The 22,229-nt window shown below is 41.1% G+C and overlaps 1 protein-coding gene across 1 annotated transcript in view; it reads right to left on the bottom strand.

Annotated features, from left to right (window-relative positions):
* ZNF385A (zinc finger protein 385A) overlaps window positions 1-22,229 on the bottom strand; it is a 349,073-nt gene that overhangs the window by 172,425 nt on the left and 154,419 nt on the right. Inside the window, exon 2 of the mRNA XM_082244588.1 lies at window positions 8,740-8,882. Coding sequence (XP_082100714.1) covers window positions 8,740-8,882 — 143 coding nt within the window. The remainder of the gene's footprint in view (window positions 1-8,739; window positions 8,883-22,229) is intronic.

The following is a 22,229-nucleotide window of genomic DNA, read 5'->3' as shown; positions in this document are numbered from 1 at the left end:
CCCCCTATCTGCCCACCCAATTCTTAACAATACACACGGCACAATTACGATGGTTCGCTTTGTGGCTGTGACATTTGTATCTCAGGGTGCAGAGTTTGACAAACAACATTGTTTGTCTAACTCACACATTAACCTCTTCGTATGTCTCTGTGGTTACATCACTAGCCACGCCCCTTTACAGTTAGAAGCACGTCCCTAGGGTCACATTTAACCCCTTGATCACTAATAAAGTTAACCCCTTCCCTGCCAGTGTCATTTTTACAGTAACAGTGCATATGTATAGCACTGATTACTGTAGTAATGTCACTGGTACCCCCAAAAGTGTCAAAAATGTCAGTCAAGGGTCCGATCTGCCCGCCGCAATGTCGCAGTCCTGCAAAAAAAATCGCAGATTGACGCCATTACTCGTTAAAAAAAAAAAACAATAAAAATGACAAAAATCTTTCCCGTAGTTAGTAGACGCAATAACTTTTGCGCAAACCAATCAAAAAACGCTTATTGCGATTTTTTTTTTTACCAAACATATGTAGCAGAAAACAAATTGGCCTAAAATGTTAAAAAATTTTGATTTTTACATTTTTTGGGGGGGAATTTTATATAAAAAAATGTACAGTACAAAAAATATTATTTTTTTCAAAATTGTCGCTCTTTTTTTGTTTATAGCGCAAAAAGTAAACATTGCAGAGGTGATCAAATACCACCAAAAGAAAGCTCTGTTTGTGGGAAAAAAAGGACGTCAATTTCATTTGGGTACAGCGTCGCACGACCGTGCAATTGTCCGTTAAAGTCGCGCAGTGCCGAATCGCAAAATAGGGCCTGGTCAGGAACGGGGTAAAATCTTCCGGGGCTTAAGTGGTTATGCTATAAAGCATACCCAATAAACAAAATGTAAAAAATCTAATTTATTCATCAGTTAAGGCCAATATTTATTCTGCTACATGTTTTTGGTAAAGAAAAATCCCAATAGGCATATGTTGATTGGTTTGCGGAAAAGTTATAGCGTCTACAAACTATGGGATAGATTTAGGGAATTTTTTTTTTTTTTTATTGCTTTTACTGAAGCTTTTAGCTGGGGACTGAACAGATTATACTTAAGAGCGTGAATTCGACATTAACCGCTTGCCAACCAGCCACCGTAGTTTTACTGCGACAGGTCTGCTCTGTCCTGCCAAACGATGTACCTGTACATCGCTTCGCGGGATTGCTAGCGAGGGCGCGCACACGCCTATTCGCCACAAGGGAAGCTGATCAGCGGATCCGCGCCAAGCACCCGCGATCGCTCCCCGTGGAGACAGAACAAGGTTTGCTGGGGACCCTAGACAGTGATACATAGAGACCGTACCATCTTCTGTAATACACAGTATCAGCATTCCCTATGGGAATTTATTTCTACACATGTGTTTTTCTTTCTTTTATATTTTCTATTTTGATATATGTCTATGTGATATATATTTTTTTTACATATATGCACAATAAAGAGAAACATTTTAATATAAGTGTGTGATATCTGTCATATTCCTCTTTCCATCAGCCTATATAAAGCCCCATCTTTTCTTAGTCTTATAGTTTCAATGTTTTATAGCAGAAAGTAGAAAATATTGGTGTTTTTTCAAAATTGACGCTATTTTTTTGTTTAGAGCACAAAAACGAAAAACTGCAGAGGTGATCAAATACCACCAATAGAAAGCTCTATTTGTGGGGAAAAAATGACATCAATTGTATATGGGTATGGCATCACACGACCGCGCAATTGTCAGTTAGAACAACACAGTTCCATATCGCAAAAAATAGCCTGGTCATTAAGAGGCGTAAACTCTTCCGAGGCTGAAGTGGTTAATTTGCAAATGTGTGCAAATAAAACCCTCGGTTTTTAAAGGTGAATTGTTAGGCAGGTCCAATTTGGTTGTGTTGCAGGCTGGCTGGTAAGTGTGCTGGGAAATTTGTTTGTTTGTTTTAGATGTTGCCCTTCCATGTGTACCTTATTGCAAAGGCTAGCCATAGGTTGGGATGGTTGCCATTTTTTTGCACAGTTCAAACATCAAAGTCCCATTGGAGAGATTTTTCTTCACTTCCTGTCCTGTGGATACAACAGGAAGTGAGGGGAAATCTTACCAGAGTAAAGGAAATGCCCTCTTAGAATGTTCCCTGTGTTGCTGTTCTAGTGATAGGTCAAAATGTTGGTTTTCCCGTGTGCATTTCAAGCTTACATTTTTCATTGTTACTCAAGGGAACCTTTAAATATGAAACTGAAGTACTGCCCTTAGGAATTAGATGTCTACTTTCTTTTTTAACCCATTTCCAGCCTGACTGCTAAAAACATCATCTTTATTATTCTTTTCTTCCAAATGTTTTATGTATTCTCAGATCCATAGCTGCAGCACAGATAACGCTTCTACTAACCCAGACGGCTAGGCCTTGGCATCATTAGTGTAAAGACATTGTCTTCTGATTTAAAATTCTTTTCGGGATATTTGCCTAATTCAGGCGTTTTTTTGTATCAAAGGCCCAATTAACTATATGTGTCACTTGTAATAACAGACCTTACTTTACGGGCTTTATGCTTCAGCTGAGATCATCCTCCACACCTTTACATTAATTGGTGCTGGTACCATAGTCTGCAATTGATCTAAATTATTCTACTCATTATTTTGGGGAACAGCTTGCTCTCTTGTGTTCTTCTTTTTTCACCCTTCCTGTTGGCGTAAGGTAAACCAAACAAAGGAAGATCTTACGTCAGATGCACCAAAAGATCTGACAGCAGCCTTGGTACATCTGTAATCATTTTAAGGCCCGCTTGGCATAGCAACAGTGAGAAGCTGTATAACATGGTTTTAAAAATGGGAACAAGTGGCCCGTTATCCAAAACTTGAACTGCTTATTTTCCATAAAAATATTTGGGGCTTTGGGCTTCTCTATCTATTGGATTAGGACACTGGGCTAGATTTAGGCTCAGGGACCAAAATACCCATAGGTCCACTGAGAAGACCGTATCATTGTACAATGTTTAAACTGCCTCTATAGTCTAGCGCAGTGGTCTCCAAACTGCAGCCCGAGGGCTGGATGTGGCCCTTTGCTTACTTTTATCCGGCTCTTGGGAAAATGATTCCCCCCCATTGTCAGCAATTATCAGCGTTGTAGGTGCCACTGACACCTACAACAGAGCACTATTCCTCCCACTGACACCAATGATAGGGGCACTTCTCCTCCCACTGACGCCAACGATAGGGGCACTTCTCCTCCCACTGACACCAACGATAGGGGCACTTCTCCTCCCACTGACACCAACGATAGGGGCACTATTCCTCCCACTGACACCAACGATAGGGGCACTTCTCCTCCCACTGACACCAACAATAGGGGCACTATTCCTCCCACTGACACCAACGATAGGGGCACTTCTCCTCCCACTGACACCAACAATAGGGGCACTATTCCTCCCACTGACACCAATGATAGCGGCACTTCTCCTCCCACTGACACCTACAATGGAGCACTATTCTTCCCACTGATACCAATGATAGGGGCACTTCTCATCCCACTGACACCAACAATAAGGGACACTTCTCCCACTGACACCAACGATAGGGGCACTTTTCATCCCACTGACACCAATGATAGGGACACTTCTCCTCTCACTGACACCAATGATAGGGGCACTTCTCCTCCCACTGACACCAACGATAGGGATACTTCTCCTCCCAGTGACACCAATGATAAGGGGCACTATTCCTCCCACTGACACCAATAATGGGGGAACTTCTCCTCCAGCTGACACCTACAACGGAGCACTATTCCTCCCACTGATACCAATGATAGGGGCACGTCTCATCCCACTGACATCAACGATAGGGGCACTTCTCCTCCCACTAACACCAACGATGGGGCACTATTCCTCCCACTGACACCAATGATAGGGGCACTTCTCCTCCCACTGACATCAGCAATGGGGCACTATTCCTTCCACTGACGCCAACGATAGGGGCACTTCTCCTCCCACTGACACCAACGATAGGGGCACTATTCCTCCCACTAACATCAAAGAGGGGCACTTCTCCTCCCACTGACACCAACGATAGGGGCACTATTCCTCCCACTGACACCAATAATAGGGGCACTTCTCCTCCCGCTGACACCTACAACGGAGCACTATTCCTGCCACTGATAACAATGATAGGGGCACGTCTCATCCCACTGACATCAACGATAGGGGCACTTCTCCTCCCACTAACACCAACGATGGGGCACTATTCCTCCCACTGACACCAATGATAGGGGCACTTCTCCTCCCACTGACATCTGCAATGGGGCACTATTCCTTCCACTGACACCTGTGATAGGGGCACTTCACCTTCCACTGACACCAACAATGGGACACTATTCGTCCCACTAACATCAAAGAGGGGACACTGTTTACTCCCACTGACACCAGGACATTCACTACTCCCGCTAGCCACAGTTGGGCCCCCCATAAGTCTAAAGAACAGTAAACTGGCCCTTTGTTTAGAAAATTTGGAGACCCCTGGTCTTGAGAGTTCAGTACATATGTACAGTGCAGTTCTAATATATTTCTATATTGCACTTTTGGTTGAGGGCCTTAACCACTTACCGCATATCGACGTAGGGCTACGTCGGTAAACTTTGCGGGCTTATACCGGGATGATGCCTCTAGCTAGAGACATCATCCCGGTACCGTGGTTTGAAGCCGACGGTCGGCTTTCCGTCAGTAACGACCGATGCGGCTCGGGAGCCGCTCAACCGTTACCCGGGGGGGCGGGGGGCGGACGCCCCCCCCCCTCCCGCCGCCTTCCGTGGCTTTGCTCGGGGCTCCCGTCCCACCGGGAGCCCCGAGCACCCAGCCGGCACCGATCGGAAACGGCATCGATCGGGTCTCCGATGACGTAACCCGGAGGCGGCGTCCATGACGTCACTTCCGGGTTACTGTGCTGCAAAAGGCGGCAGATTTGAAAAACGGCTGTATGCAAAAATGCAGTTTTCGGCGTTTTGCATATAGGGAAGTGTAGTGGAGGGGTCTAGGGTCTTTTAGATCCTCGATCCCTCCATAAAGTGTACCTGTCACACATATTGCTGTCACAAGGGATGTTTACATTGCTTGTGACAGCAATAAAAGTGATCAGATTTTTTTTTTTTTTTAAAAACCTGTAATAAAGTTAAAAAAAAAGAAAAAATAAATAGGAAAAAAAAAATTTAGCCACCCCCGTCACCGTTAGCTCGCGCACAAAAAAAAACGTATACGCAAGTCGAGCCGCGAATGAAATCGCTGTTCAAACCACACATGTGAGGTATCGCCGCGATCGCCAGAGCGTGGGCAATAATTAAAAAAAAAAGAGCTACACTCTAACTCTAAACTGGTAACCGTTAAATAAATTTAAAGCGTCGCAGATTGAGATCTCTATTGACCGTAGTTTGTCGCCATCCTACGGGGGGGGCAATTTTAAACCGTAACATGTTGGGTATCTATTTACTCGGCGTGACATCATCTTTCACAATATACAAAAAAAAATGGGCTAACTTTACTGTTTAGTATTTTTTAAATGCAGTGAAATGTGATTTTTCAATTTTTTTCCAAAAAAATGGCGTTTTAAAGACCGCTGCGCAAATACCGCGTGACAAAAAATTTTGCAATGACCGACATTTTATTCTCCAGAGTCTTTGCTAAAAAAACAATATATATTGTTTGGGGGTTCTAAGTAGTTTTCTAGGAAAAAATACTGGTTTTAACTTGTAAACAAAAAGTGTCCGAAATAGGGCTGAGGCTTAAGTGGTTAAAGGAGTTGTAAAGTCAGAAGGTTTTTTATCCTAATGCATTAAGATAAAAAGCCTTCTGTGTGTAGCTTCTTCTTCTTCTGTCCAGCGATGTCCACGAGTCCCTCGGCCGTCTGGGACTCTCCTTCCTGATTGGCTGAGACACAGAAGCGGCGCTATTGGCTCCCGCAGCTGTCAATCAAAGTCAATCAGTCAATCGGAGAGAGAAGGGCGGGACCTGTCTGAGCTGCAGCTCGGCTTGGGTGCCCCCATAGCAAGCTGCTTGCTGTGGAGGCACTCAACTGAAGGGAGGGGCCAGGAGCTGCAAAGAGGGACCCGAGAAGAGGAGGATCCAGGCTGCTCTGTGCAAATCCATTACACAGAGCAGGTAAGTATAACATGTTTGTTATTTAAAAAAAATAAAAAATGTGATTCTGAGCTTAAATGACTACCTTCTATTGTTCGCAGTCTCTTCCAAATCACTAACTTCCATTTTTTTTTATCTGCTGTAATCCGATTTTCTGTTAGAGAGTGGGGTGGCAATGTTTATTCCCCATGGTCCCACAGTAAGTAGGAATGCAGTCACCTTCCCTTGCTTGCTCCAGAGATGAATTAGGGACTATGGGACTTGTAGTGTGCATGCATAGTGCAGTGTACATGACCACCCCTAACATGCATTGCTAGTTCCAAACAAATAGAAGTGAGGGTGAAAAGGAGAGGTTACAAGGAAGCAGAAACACACAAACAATTGATGAAAAATAGATCACAGGATCACTAAGTTTTGGATATGTATGGTTTACTTTTAGAGAATAAGGGTGTCATTTAGTGCCACTTTACGGTGCTTCTCATACAATATATGGACATGCTGGTTTGGGGTTTGGATTATAACTTCTCTAGTCTGAGTTTTCAGATATTTATTGGGACATGAGTACTGTAACACAGTTGCAGAAAAAGGATCCTTTTAAGAAAGAAATATAGAAGGTGCCATTATCATGTTATTAAAGGCAAAACCTTTTTTCTTTTTAGATAGAGTAAAGGAGTTATAACCACTGTCAGTTTTTTTTTTTGCCTGAAAGGAACACTGGGAAAACAGAAACAGAGGGTGTTTTTTCCAGCGTTCCTTTTGCGCTTCCCTAGTCCTTTGGGGTCTGCAAGGTCATACTTAGCTTCAAGCTGTTGAAGATCTAAGGTCCACCTCTGCTTGCTTTTGCATCTCATTGGGGAAATTTACCTTCACTTCCTGTCCCATGGCCACAATAGGACGTGAGAGAAAATTTCTCCAAAATGAGGGATATCCCTGATAGTCACCAATGGAAGATTTTCCCTCAATTTCTGTTCTGCTGACCACTCAAAATGTGGGATTTCCTTACACTTTCACTGATAAAGGTCACCGGGAAAAATAGAAAAGGATGATTCACCATAAGAGGGAACAGACAGATGCTGGTATCCCACTCCACTCAAACTAAACAAAACAGTTTTGCCTTCAGTTATTCTTCAACTGTGCAGGATGCAGGGCTCTCATTCTTCATGCACTTCTTAGTGAGGGATTGACCTGAAACAAGCATGCATGATAGAAATCTGAGCTTATCAGACTTCCCTGGCTGCATATTTGTTCCAGGTCAGAAACTCACCAGGTAGTGACACTAGGATGACAGCACTTTCAAATCCAAGTCAGCAATAGCAGCTCCGATGGATCTTGTGTAGCCCCATCAGTGGCGATGGTGAGTCTGAAAAAAATAGTAAATGCTGACAGCTGGCCTAGATTTGCTGAAAGACCTCAAAAACGGGCACCCTAAGTGGTAAAAATCATTGGGGAAGCAGACTGACTTTTGCATTATCTTATGACTTTTTTATGTAAGCTTTAAAGTAAATGGGGGTTGTCATTTCTGAAAACAATGGTTGCCCAGAAAATATACTGACCTGTTAAAAGTATGCAGAATCAGAAAAGCCAGAGGAAAGTCATAGGTGCTCATATGCATACTTTTTCCAGGTCTGAGGTTCAAACTGTAAATTTATAAATGATTATACAATTATTCCTATAGTTTAAGCCTGTGTAGCACGCTCGTAGTTAAGAGTAGTCTGCTAGAGAAATTTAGTTTAGCTCCTCTGTAAAGAATGGAGCAAGGGATGATTGCTTTGGGGCTACTCTGTGGTTCACAGGCTGGTGTTCTGCTACTCCAGCCTGTCTTCTAGAGATTTCTGGAAGCATAGTGGGAAGGAGGGTAGAACAAGAAGGCCTGAATATTTATGGAACTCCAACCAATTCCTGAGGAGGTGTGCCCAGAAGGTGGAGGGAGAGCCCATAAGTAGTCTGAGATGTGGCAAGAAAGTGCAGCATTCCTGGGTCCATAAAAGCTAGAAGTGAATACTTTGAGGTCCCAGCTTGGCTTAGCTGGGGGGCCTATGGAAGAACCTCCAGGGAGTGAGCTGGGTCAGGAGGAGGCTTACTGGAGAGTGCCATGAGGAAGTAGGTGGGAAGAAGTCCAACTGTTCTATGGCTAAGTGAGTACAAATCCCCAGTGCAGCAGAGTGCGACAGTCTGGTGCTCTGAGGCTCTGGAAAGGGTACAGGTCACAGTCAGCCTTGTGATCCAGTTGGACATTTCTTTTACAAATGCAATCCAGCCAAAGGTTGTGCAATACAGCCAGACGTGTGTGTCTAACAGCCAGAGGTTGTGCAATACAGACTTAAGTTTGTGCATAGCAGCCACAAGTCAAGCAATCCTCAAGTTGTACAGTTTTGGAGGCATCCCATGATCCCCATTCCTATTCAAGTTTCTGTTCTAATAATAACCCAAAAAAGAAACCCACTAGACTGATCTTTGAGCCAGAAATGCTGTATGTCTGGCTGTGTTTGTTCCAAAAGAGGAAATGGGAACAAAATTCCAGCAGCTCCTGCCGGGGGGTAGTGCTACACCTGCAAATTTAAAAACTACAAAACAAGGCAAAGAGAATGTAATAGTCTTGTCATTCTTACCGTGCTGAACCTGGGGAAGAGTCCTAAGGCTGGCTGTGGTTCCACAGGAAAAGAGAGAAAAGGCTTGATATCTAGATGACGTTGAACCATGGCTGGTGGAGGGCGAAGGATGGCAGGCAGGCTTCCACCTCTGTTAATACTTCCTGCAAAGTAAATATGAGAACTGTTAAATAAAAGAATCAACCTTTTCCTTTATACATTCATACAATATTCTTCAGTAATTGCCACAATAGACAGAATAAAGGTGCTCCATGCTACATTTAAGGTCAGGTGAGCTATACTTGTCTTTATTGAATGGCAGAGCTACTATGAACCTGAATGCTGACTGTGGCAGGGTTACTCTGGCTCTGAAGGCAATTGGCAGGGTTACTCTGACCCTAAAGACAGTGTCTAGTAGGGATACTCTGGCACTAAAGGTAACGTGGCAGGATTGGGGTTCATGTTGATGGGTGTTCTAGCTAAACACTGCATTCTCCATTCAATACATCCAGCTGTGTTTTAATGAAAAATGCAACATTTGGAATGAAAATGGCTAAGTTTTATCTGAAGTTCAAATGTACCTTAATAGGGCATGCTGCACCTTCAGAAGCTATGAACTGCTAGGTGTTCTGCTCAATGAAAGAGTGTGTGGCAAGGCTACTTTGACACTGATGGTGGCATGTGGCAAGGCTGCTTTAACCCCGATGGTGGGGTGTGGCAGGGCTACTTTGACCCCGATGGTGGCATGTGGCAATGCTACTTTTACGCAAATTGGTGGGGTGTGGAAGGGCTACTTTGACCCCGATGGTGGCATGTGGCAAGGCTACTTTTACCCTGATGGTGGGGTGTGGCAGGGTTACTTTGATCCCGATGGTGGCATGTGGCAAGGCCACTTTGGCCCTGAAGGCAGTAAGTAAGGAGGGTATTATCATTTCAAATGCAGGAGGTGGAAGTGCTACTCTGGCTCCTGTTTAGGCTACTTTGAATGTAATCAGGGTACAGCAGGGTTCCATCATTCTCCTAAAGGCCACACACATCTACCATACCTGTGACTGCCTGGAAAAGGTTTGCATTAGAAGCAAACTACTACCGTATGTAAGTGATTTTGAAGCTGTTACAGCAAAATGTTAGGTAAAAAGTATGACCTTTTTAACATAAATAGATGGCAAAGGTTACAAACAAAGTATCATTTCTGAATATCGATAATTGACCATGTTAAGGTGGCCAAACAATATTATCCATAAAAATGAGATACCTGAGAGGATGCTGTCACCAAAAAGTTATAGTATTATAGTTGCCAGGGGTTAGTTCACGTTATCACAGGAGTAAATTCTCTCTCTAATTGGCGAGCTCTCTCTCCCATTGCAGTAGCTCTGAGCATGGGCTTCTGATGGTGAGGACAACCACCGAAAGCTAGGAGCTTCTTAGCAATGTCCTAGAAGCAAGGCAGCGTAGCCATCTCTGGGTGTATTTTAACCAGGCTTACAATGGTTCATAAATGACCTACACCTATAGTAAGGGCATTATTAAACTTTAGTCAAAGCTACACAGTTTTTCTTTTTTTTTATCTACAGGTGCCTCTAACCTGCATAGGCAGTTTTTTGAGTGAAGGCGAGCTAACCATTTCATTGTTGAAAGGAGCACATATATAACACCTCTGTAAACTGAAATCTAGCAACACAAACTGTTCATATCCTCAGCCTGTGCAAGATTTTAAAACGTGAGGAGTATCTGCACTTATGATTTCTTTAGAATTTGTAAAAACAGAACCTGTGAGACTAATATGATCTTTCATCTTGCTGGACAATGTTTTGGAAGTGAACCAGGAACTAAGAAAATAGTGTTAAGATGTTATCCTGCACAGTGACAAGTTGATGGAGGTGTGCATTGTGGATAGACAATACCTATTGTATGTATGGACTGTTTAAAAATTGAGGCTGTTAATAAAAAAATGATGTGCAATGGATCAAAGCCAGTAGCCTCAGTCAAAGGCATTGCATTTTCCAGCATGATGAATAACGTCTGCTACTGAGAGAACATTCATTCTGTTATCCCTTGGCCTTTGATAAAATAACATCAAGGCAGGATTTAATATGCAGTATGTAAGTTACTTGTCAATAATTTGCAGGTCCCAGACATTATGAGTAGATGGAACATCTGTCTGTCTGTGGTCAGTTCTCTATTACACCAACAACCCCTGGAGGTAGAATCGTGTAACACTCAGAGATGTATAGTAACTAAGTAGAACTACTTCACTACTGTACTTAAGTACCGAAAGGCGGTATCTGTACTTTCTTAGAGTAGAATTTTTTTCTCCTACTTCCACTTTTACTTCACTACATTTTTTCAATGATTTCAATACTTCTACTCCGATATTTTTTTTTGTGCTGCATAGTTACTCGTTACTATTATAAAAATTACCACTGCCAGAACAGTAGATGGCAGGTTTCATGAAGCTCAAAACATGTGTATTATCAGCACATACGAAAATAAATGCTACTGTATGTATAAATAAAAGCTGCATTTGAAATAATAAAAAACAATATGATGTTCAAACTTTTGACTTCTTTCTTTAATAACTACATAACACAGTACTTGTACTTTCAGTACTTGAGTAGCATTTTTTTTTTTCCAAAACTACTGGTACTTTTCACTTCTTTACCAACTGCCAATATAAAGAGGCTTTTTCCACTTGTATGGGAACACTACACTGTCCACCAAAGTAATGGTGAATTTCTCCACTACTAATGTAAGAGGACATTTCTCCATGGACCACTAGCGTAAATAGGCAGTCTGTGTCTCGTTTTTGGCAATTGTTATTATTTGTTTTATATTAAGATTAATATTGTCAAATAGAATAGGAGTATACCACATTCATTATTCCCATTTTTTAAACTTTCTGCAACTTACTGCTCATGCTATTGCACTGAGAATCAGAGATATAATAGATTTTAGCAAATGAAATAATTTTTAGCAGACCTGGAAATTATTGCAAGGGTTTCTCCAGGGTAAAAAGGTTGAGGATGGCTGATATAAAGACTAGAACAGAATAGGATGAACAGTAAAGCCCTTTTACTGTACATTACTGAAGCCATGGCACGCTGGTATTTTTAGGTCTTGCATAGCTCTCTTGATCTATCTTTGTATCCCTTGACAGTTTAAGAATTTAAACTGAATGAGGCCCCACTTGTTCTCCAGATGATAAAAGCTGCTTTTCCTTACAGAAATTTTCAGCTTAGTGCTTCAGGAAATATTTTAAAGAGGATCTCCAGGCTCCCCCAAAAAAATTTTAAGTCAGCAGCTACAAATACTGTAGCTCCTTACTTTAATATAAGGAAACACACCTGTCCAGGGATCCAGGGATGTTCTCATCCGAGCCAATTCCTTAATCGGCTTTGGGTACAGGTACCCGCATCTTGACTAAGGAAAGCCGGCAATGAAGCCTTGCGGCTTCACAACCAGCTTCCAACTGCGCATGTGTGAGCTGCACTGTGTTTTGTGAATGTGTCCCAGAAGACTGCCAGGCAATGTCTCTGACTATCTCTTGCATCATGCCTGTAGGGTCTGACTATCTTTTGTATCATGCCTGTTGTGTCTGACCATCTCTTGTATCATGCCTATAGTGTCTGACTATCCATTGTATCATGCCTATAGTGTCTGACTATCTCTTGTATCATGCCTATAGTGTCTGACTATCTCTTGTATCATGCCTATAGTGTCTGACATCACTTGTATCATGCCTATAGTGTCTGACATCACTTGTATCATGCCTATAGTGTCTGACTATCTCTTGTATCATGCCTATAGTGTCTGACTATCCATTGTATCATGCCTATAGTGTCTGACTATCTCTTGTATCATGCCTATAGTGTCTGACAATCGCTTGTATCATGCCTATAGTGTCTGACTATCCATTGTATCATGCCTATAGTGTCTGACTATCTCTTGTATCATGCCTATAGTGTCTGACATCACTTGTATCATGCCTATAGTGTCTGACTATCCATTGTATCATGCCTATAGTGTCTGACTATCCATTGTATCATGCCTATAGTGTCTGACTATCTCTTGTATCATGCCTATAGTGTCTGACATCACTTGTATCATGCCTATAGTGTCCGACCATCTCTTGTAAGATGCCTATAGACTATGACCATCTCTTGCATCGTGCCTGTAGGCTCTTATCATCTCTTGTATCATGCCTATAGTGTCTGACCATCTCTTGTAAGATGCCTGTAGTCTCTGACCATCTATTGTATCATGCCTATAGTGTCTGACTATCTCTTGTATCATGCATATAGTGTCTGGCCATCTCTTGTAAGATGCCTGTAGACTATGACCATCTTTTGCATCGTGCCTGGAAGCTCTTATTATCTTTTGTATCATGCCTATAGTGTCTGACCATCTCTTGTATCATGCCTGTAGTCTCTGCCCCTCTTTTGTATCATGCTTATAGTCTCTGACCCTCTCTTTTATCATGCTTGCGGTCTCTGACCATCTCTTGTATCATGCCTATAGTCTCTGACCCTCTCTTGTATCATTCCTGTAGTCTCTGACCATCACTTGTCTCATGCCTCTAGCCACTGACTATCTCTTGTAGTATGCCTGAAGTCCTTTACTGCCTCTTGTTGCATGTCTACAGTGTCTGACAGCTTTATGAAGCTTTACTTGCACTGAATATGATGTACAACCCCTGTTGATGTTAGAGGCCAAGCTTAGAACAAACCCCAAAAATACATGTATGCAAAAATATTTGCACAAACTTCCAAAATGAAATTCAAATTGACTATTCTCTGTATTGTATATCAGCTGGTTAGGTCACATCTTATCACTGCAAAAGTGTGTCACAGTAAACAGTTCTTTAAACAAACAGCACACCTGTATATTTTTAATTCCACAAGCAACGCCAAACACTACTGTGAGATACATATGAGCCACAAGCCACTGTCTGGAGTCCTTTTCAATAACATCTCAAAGCAATTTTATAAAAATACTCAACAAAATTTACAGAAGGCCAAATAAAAACAATGGATAAGAAAAAAAGCATTTAAAAAAAAAACTTTCCTATTATAAATCAGCTGTACTTTACCTTAATAACTGGCAATACATGTGTACATTGTATTCAGCACTATTCTTGGATGGAAAGCACATAAATTATATGGTTGGTGCACCAATCAACAACTAGAACTATTGCTCACTTTTAAAGCAGGAACAATTTGTACAATCTTTACTGTTTTACCACCAAGAGCAATAATATTAATTACTATAATTTACTAGTACTGTATGTTTGTTTTGTGCATTCTGTCCAAGTATATGTGTTGAATGGGTTACCCTTGGCAAAACAACCTTGCACTGAACAACTAAGGCAGGTCATTTCTTCAGTCCCGCTATAGTTCTAAAGTCAGACCTCCTTTTCAGATTGTATAGAAAGGCTGTATTAAATATTAACATTTTATTAGTGACCCTGTGTGTTCAGTTCACATTGCAAAGTGGACAATATTGCAGCTGCATGTTCTATATCGCATTCGAATACAGGTTGTTATTACACCACAAAAGTGAATCTGATAATTGTGTTGCCATTTATATGGCCTACAAAAGAGTCCTTTGATGCTGAGCTATGCGTGGAGCTTTTAAAACTTCACAGGTCTTTCGGGTATATGGAACAAAGGACCACTGAGGCTTTCCTAGTGTAAAACACATCACTGCATGTATGAAAATGCTTCTACTCATTAAGATGAATCAGAACCCGCGACAACATCAGCCTGCTGGAGACGGAAAGCGAAATAACGGGAAATGCTTTGACACTGCTTTAATTTTTTTTTTTTAAAGAAAATACATCTAGATGAAAATTCTTCCTTATGATATGAAATAATGAAAAGGTATGTAGTGCATAAAAGATATGTCTCAGAGTAGCCCTACTTCCTAGGAAGGGCTAATGAAAGTCAATTTGTGGGGCTGAACCTTTATGGGTTTTATCTGTGGTTTCGGCCATATCTACTAATTTTCAGAACAATTTTTATTTTGCTGATCTCTAAAACTGTACTTTTTACATAACCTAAGAATATTTTTTTAGATAAAATGCTTTATTTTCTGTAAGACTGAGCTGAGTACACTTCTGCCTAAGGACTGGCAGCAGATTCAAGTTGCAAATGTTAAAAGTTCCAAGAATGTCCTGGCATTAGAAGACTTTAATAATGTCATTTACAGATGGCATTACACCCTGCCCACTTAACTAAAAGCATTTCTACTTATCCCTCAACTGTTTTCAGGGGATGACCTGAACCAGGCAAGATGGCACACATCTGGTAGACCTGCTTCAAAGTCAGTAGAATGTGCATAAGGGTATACAACCTTATCTGCTCCCTTGCTAATAATACCCTGTCTGAGAATCTTTTAGAACCAAAGTGGGTATCTTCAGAGCAAATAGATCTTTAATTACTCATATCTTTATTGGCCACAAGGCTAACCATCACTGGACTCTCATGCCCCTTCCCCTTTTCCTCTCCCCCTTTCTATTCCTTCCTCCTCTCCCCCTCCCTACCTATCTCCTTCCATAATCCTCCCTCCTCCTCATATCTCCCATTCTCTAATATCTGACCCTAGGTAACTACAATGCTCACCTACATGCCTTCCTTGCTATCCTGCCATTTTGTTTTTGTGACAACATCTAAGGCTCCTTCAAGGGCTCTCAGCTCTCTTCTTGATCACCCCACACCTTAATACCTCTTAGCTCTGTTATGAAATGTCATCTCTCTCAAATGTTTACCTCGTATATTATGCTATAATTCATAGTATGTTAATATCTGTATGATGTTATTATCACCCTTTTCTTTTCGAATGTTCCACCCTTAAGTTTGCCAACACTATTTCACACACATTTGACCCTCTCCACATTCAAGCAATGCCCTCTATGGCCTTCTCTGTCTTTGGTAACTGAGCAACTTTGGTGATGAATGACATCAGGCATAATCCAACTCCTTTCTGTGAGCCCAGGCTGATAATAACACAACCCTATGAGATAGCATCATCACAACACACACAACACAACACACAATGTAAATGTAGCATTGAAGACCGCCTCCTGCCTGACACTGAAGAAGAAGAACAAAGCTCATCACATGACTGCATAGGAGGCACCTAGAAAGGAGATGAATGTGCTTAAAGTTTTTGAAAATTAGGCGTTGAGAGAAAATCAGGGACGGGAGGAGAAAGGACTAGAGGTGGGTATGTTCATTATGCATTTAGGCTTTTATTTTGAATAATACTAATTTTATTTAAAAACTGGGGCTTTGAAAGCATCAAGTTGACCTCACTCTGATGTCATAAGGGCAGGAAGTGAAGAAGAAGTCTACCCAGTGGAGCCTTGGACACAAGTAAGCACCAGACTGACCTCACTCTGATGTCACCAGGACAGGAAGTGAAGAGGAAGTCTACCCAGTGGAGCCTTGGACACCAGTAAGCACCAGACTGACCTCACTCTGATGTCACCAGGACAGGAAGTGAAGAGGAAGTCTACCCAGTGGAGCCTTGGACACCAGTAAGCACCAGACTGACCTCACTCTGATGTCACCAGGACAGGAAGTGAAGAGGAAGTCTACCCAGTGGAGCCTTGGACACCAGTAAGCACCAGACTGACCTCACTCTGATGTCACAAGGACAGGAAGTGAAGAGGAAGTCTACCCAGTGGAACCTTGGACACCAGTAAGCACCAGACTGACCTCACTCTGATGTCAACAGGACAGGAAGTGAGGAGGAAATCTACCCAGTGGAGCCTTGGACACCAGTAAGCACCAGACTGACCTCACTCTGATGTCACCAGGACAGGCAGTGAGGAGGAAATCTACCCAGTCTAGCCTTGGATAGCAGAAAATACCTAGCGCAGATATTAATGGATTCTAACCCTTCTCCACCTAAAGTTTTGGATGTTGATACAGTTTAAAATGTCATCCCTGTCTGGCTCCAGGGCTGTTCACATCCCAGCAGGGGTGCTGTGGTACATCTGACGCTGTGTTTTGAACCCCTGTTCACAGCTGTTTTCATTCGCTTTTCATAGGATGCAGCAATAACTATGCTCCAAAAATACTTTTTTAGTTCACACTGTACTTTGACACATTTTTAAAGCACAGATCTGAAATCTGAATGATCCCTCACATGTGTTATTTTAAATTCCATTAGCATGATTCTATGAAACTTAAACTAGATAAATCAATTAGTCAGTCAATCAAGCAAAATACTAATAATAAATCACAGTACATAACATATAGGAATCTGAACAAAGTTTTCCTTTGGGGAATAAAGTAATCAGCTGGGAAATTATATCATTAACTTTTCCCCATGATATTTTAATTAACTTTGGATGAGTTAATTAATGTTAAAAAAAGATTAGAACATTATTTATAGGGAGGCACAAAACATAAAAATCAGCATTAAAAAGTAAAACTTATGAGGCACCAGTAAATAAAGTGAACCTGTCAACTATTTAAACTTTTACATTTCATAGTTCTAAGATTAAAGATCAATGGATGCCCGCTAGTAAATTTGTATACCAGAAAACCCTCCTTGTGCCACTCTGGAAGATTATGGCTGTTGTGGGGTATGGCCTTGGGGGAGTGTTCAGCTTTCAAATATGACAACCAAAACCAGCACAAGGAACATCTCGTTATAAATATAAGTACCAAAGTACCATCCATACCGTAAACATAGGCTTTAAATATATCTAAATCTGGAACTGTTTTTACATTTCGATAGAGTAGGTAATAGTTAAATCCCTGTCAATTTCTTTTAACATCTATGGATAGCGGGAGAGCAGTTATCAGAACAAGTGTCCCAAATGGAATTTGCCCTCCATTCCTACTGACAGTGTAAAATATTTCTTACTTTCAGTGCCGGTGGTCACAAGGATAAACAGAGAGACTAAATCTCTCTTATTGGGATACATACAGCAATAAAAAAATTAACAGGATTTCTAAACTATTATTACTCTACCCAATGGGAAAAAAAAGTTCTGGCTTTAGGTCTTATTGGCACAAGTGCAAAATGTCAGTAGTCTGTGAATGTGCTGTCTCTTTAAACCACCAGGGGCTGCCTACAGGCAAACAGTGTGGGGTTGATTTAATAAAACCGAAGAGTGCAAAATCTGGTGCAGCTCTGCTTAGAAACCAATCAGCTTCCATTTTTAATTTTTTTGTTAATTCTTTAGGCCCTTTTCACATGTGCGCCTCCGTCTGAATTTTGCAGGCATGATCGGATCAGATAGCGGCGGATGTCAGCAGACATGTCACCGCTGGCATCTGGCATTTCATAGGGGAGACTGGAGGGTCCGATCAGGTCCACCCGAAAAACTGACAGCCCGTGTGAAAGGGCCCTAATTGAACAAGCTGAAGTTAGAAGCTGATTGGCTACACAGCTGAACAAAGACTTTGCACTCTTCAGCTTTAATAAATCAACCCCTCACCCACATGGCTGTCAGATTGGGGGGAGACTGTCTGTTTCAGGCTCTGCGTTCCCATAGACACCAATAGACTTGCCCGCAGCAAGACATGGCCCAATCACAGACTACATGTGTAAGCCCCCCTGTGAATGAGGCCATAGATACACTACTCATTACTAAAGTGTTGTGTGTTTAGTAAATTAATGAATTTGTGTACAGTAAACCCCCGTTATACCGCGGTTCAGTTTTTGCGGTCCCGGTATGTTGCGTTTTGTTTTCTGTAAGACCTATTAATATTATTTTACTAATTAAATCATTGCTAATTAAATATTTTTGTGTTTTCCATTGCTCTTGCTCTGCCTCTCAGTATCTTTTATGTGTTTAAATGTGTTTCTATTGTTTTAAAAGTGTGTTTAAAGACCTTAAAATGCTTTTAAAAGTACAGTGAAAGTTATAAAAACATGCCTACAGTGTATTTAAATAGGGTCTTTCTATTTCGCCGATTTTCACTTTTCGCGGGTGGGTCCGGAACGTAACACTCGCAATGGAGGGGGGTTTACTGTAGTCTTATATCTTATCTTATATGTTATCTTATAATCTTATATGTTGCCAGCCACAGGTTCTTTACTTAGGTACAAGTTTAATGAATTTCCCAGTACTATGTGTTGGACACCAGAGAGCACCAGAGAGCTGTCCACAAATAAACTATAATGAGCGCTTCGGCTTGACATCTGCTAAATGAGCTGCTTGTTTGAGCAGAATACCGTGCAATTACAACTCCAGCTCATAAGCATTAACATACTTTGTTTGCAGTTCTTACGTCTTAAAGTTGCTGGAATCAAACATGAGGAAAATAGGTTTCTATTTTAACTATTACAAACTGTGACACACTACAATTCACAATTGTCCACAGCTGGATTCACTGGCTAGCGCTAGTTAGTAAAGCTGGCAATACATTATCCAATCTGATTGTACAATGCTCTATCCAAAACTGTAATGTGAAGACAAACCCAAAAACTCATTTTACCTAGTATCAAATCAGGCAAGGGTTTATACAACACATGATGGTAGAATGGTAGATATAATGGGGATTATAAAACCAGTGTATGCTCAATTGCAAAAAAAAAAAAAAAAAAACTGTATACGCAACCAATGTTGAAAATAAACAAAAAAAAAGAAAAAGAAAATTATTATAGATAGCTTGCCAACACTAAAAAAGTGATTCACATCCAATCATACAAAATATCAATTAAAAAATGCAGCACTACACGTTTTCAATTATTATTTTGTATAGTGTATGGTCAGCCTTCGTCAGATTTGTTGTCATGAATCTTCTTCACTCAAACTTTGGCTGGTATTTAAAAAGTGTGCTATGGACACATATCCTAAAGACCCAAAGGGTGCCATCTGTCACTTGGACAATCCAAGGTAAAAATGGATCAAGCATCCTAATTAGTTGTTCAAAACAAGAAGAGAAATGGCTCCATCAGTATACATTTCATACTTTAGGCTCAAAACTATCATGCACCTAAAGCAGAACTTAGCCCTGATTCTATAAACTTGCAAACTGGAAGGATTTCTATTGCAGGAGAGACATACTGTACTGGGGTTGAATTACTAAAGAAAAATAGGATGTTCACTTTGCAATGGATATTGTACTTTGCAAGGAATTTCCCAAGAGCTTAGTGAATGAGGTGAAGCTCCGCTGACTTCCATCATCCAATCATGTACAAACAATTTCTTTGTTTCCTTGCATGTGATTGGATATGTAAGTGATTACGCGTTTCAGCTCAAACAGGGTCTTCTTCATAGCTGAGTCAACTATAAGTAAGGCCATGTTTTTGGCTGAAACATGACAGCACTTAGACACTGTCTGTATTTTATACCCTGTGTCTCATTAAAATACATTGGTCATCCAGAAAGAGTGTGCCGGCTTTGCAATATTGGATTCAATTGTTGGCTTGCACAGGAGTCCATACACTTTTGTATGGTAAGGTTGAGCGTGTTGGGTCTAATTATATATATATATATATATATATATATATATATATATATGTGTATATATATATATATATATATATAAATACACACACTATATTGTCAAAAGTATTGGGACACCTTCCTTTACAGCCAGGCACATGAACATAAATGGCATTATATTGAGTCCGTAGGGTTCAATATTGATTTGGCACACCCTTTGCAGCTATAACTCTTCTGGGAAGCATGTCCACAAAGTTTAGGAGTGTGTCTAAGGGAACATTTGACCATTCTTCCAGAAGCAAATTTGTGAGGTCAGGCACTGATGTAGGCAAGAAGGCCTGGCTCGCAGTCTCCAGTCTAATTCATCCCAAAGGTGTTCTATCAGGTTGAGGTCATGAGGTCTCGACTGCTGTCCAGTCAAGTTGCTCCACCCCAAACTCGCTCATCCATGTCTTTATGGACCTTGCTTTGTACACTGGTGCGCAGTCAAGTTGGAACAGAAAGGGGCCAACCCCAAACTGTTCCCACAATGTAGGGAGCATGAAATTGTCCAAAATGTCAAGCCCAATCCCTGAAGAACAACCCCACACCATTATTCCCCCTCCACCAAATGATTTGGACCAGTGCACAAAGCAAGGTCCATAAAGACATGAATGAGCAAGTTTGGGGTGGAGGAATATGACTGGCTTGAGTCTTGACCTCAACCCAATAGAACGCCTTTAGGATGAATTAGAGCGGAGACTGTGAGCCAAGCCTTCCCGTCCAAACATCAGTGCCTGACCTTACAAATGCGCTTCTGGAAGAATGGTCAAAAATTCCTATAGACACGCCTAAACCTTGTGGACAGCCTTCCCAGAAGAGTTGAGGCTGTTATAGCTGCAAAGGGTGGACCAACTCAATATTGAACCCTACGGACTAAGACTGGGATACCATTAAAGTTGCGTGTGTAAAGGCAGGTGTCCCAATACTTTTGACAATATAGTATATATATATATATATATATATTCAGGTAAATATGGGGCATTTATTTACCAGACTCTTAATACTAGGATGCAAGCCACTACAATGTTTTTTTCAGAGTTTAGCTTGAACATTACACTTAGTATGGCAGAAAGTGTGAATCCCTTTTAGACATTAGTACTATGATGTTTGATGTTTTCAGTGGTTCCGCTACATCTGTTCAGCCTTACCGTTAACATCTGACTGCCTTCTTTAGGGTGAATTTAGTGTTTGTCTAGTGTAATTAGCAGCAGCTTCCTTTCCGCTGTACATCTCTTTGTTTCCAAACACAATCATCAGAAAACGATGTTCATTTGTCATGACCCACTTTACAGTGTTTTAAAAAAAATCATCTTTCAAATGCTCACAGTTCAATCCTGTGTTAAGTTCTAACAATTTATAAAGTAACCCCTTTCTTTGCTAATGCTTGCAAAGAATGCTGCCAAATACAAACTATTCAGGTTATTAAAAAAAAAAAAAACTATTGGCTTATAATCTGGAAACTGTGAAAATATATGTGAACCATCACTTTGTAAAACAATCCATTCAGTGTAAAACAGAAATGAAAGGCAAACATTTTGTAAGTATATAACGAAAATATAAATACCATTTTTATTTTTTATGAGTGATCACATAATCTCTGTTCTTATCTCCATAAGGGGCTTGGAGAGCCAAGGGTGGAGAAACAGTAGTGCACTGATCTTTCCAGCAAATTGCTGTGCGTCAGCACAAGTCTTGGCAATTGGAGGACAGGCAGGCTGTGATCCCAGCTCAGCCAGAATACTGATCATGTTGGGATGGATGTGCTTCTGTGTCTAGTGTGGTCAGTTTGAAATATGAAAGCAGGGGGACTGTTAGGATCACCAGGTATTTCACACAAAGGAAGCAATACAAAGAGAACATGATACTTTTTAACACAAGTATAAGGTACAGCAGACCCATGGCAGGAATATAAAATTTTGGGGTAACATATTCTTTGAGTTTGCCATTCCTCCATTGGCTATCAACCTCTTGCCACGTATGCACTACAGGGAAGGAGATGCCACACTACCAAAAACACCTGTGCCCTTCGTATGACTGTCCTGTATCATGGTTGTCTGTA

Source organism: Pelophylax lessonae (assembly GCF_965119305.1).
Source record: "Pelophylax lessonae genome assembly, chromosome: 2".
Taxonomy (NCBI): Eukaryota; Metazoa; Chordata; class Amphibia; order Anura; family Ranidae; genus Pelophylax; species Pelophylax lessonae.
Note: the sequence above shows the minus strand (reverse complement) of the source record. Positions and strands in the feature narration are given on the sequence as shown.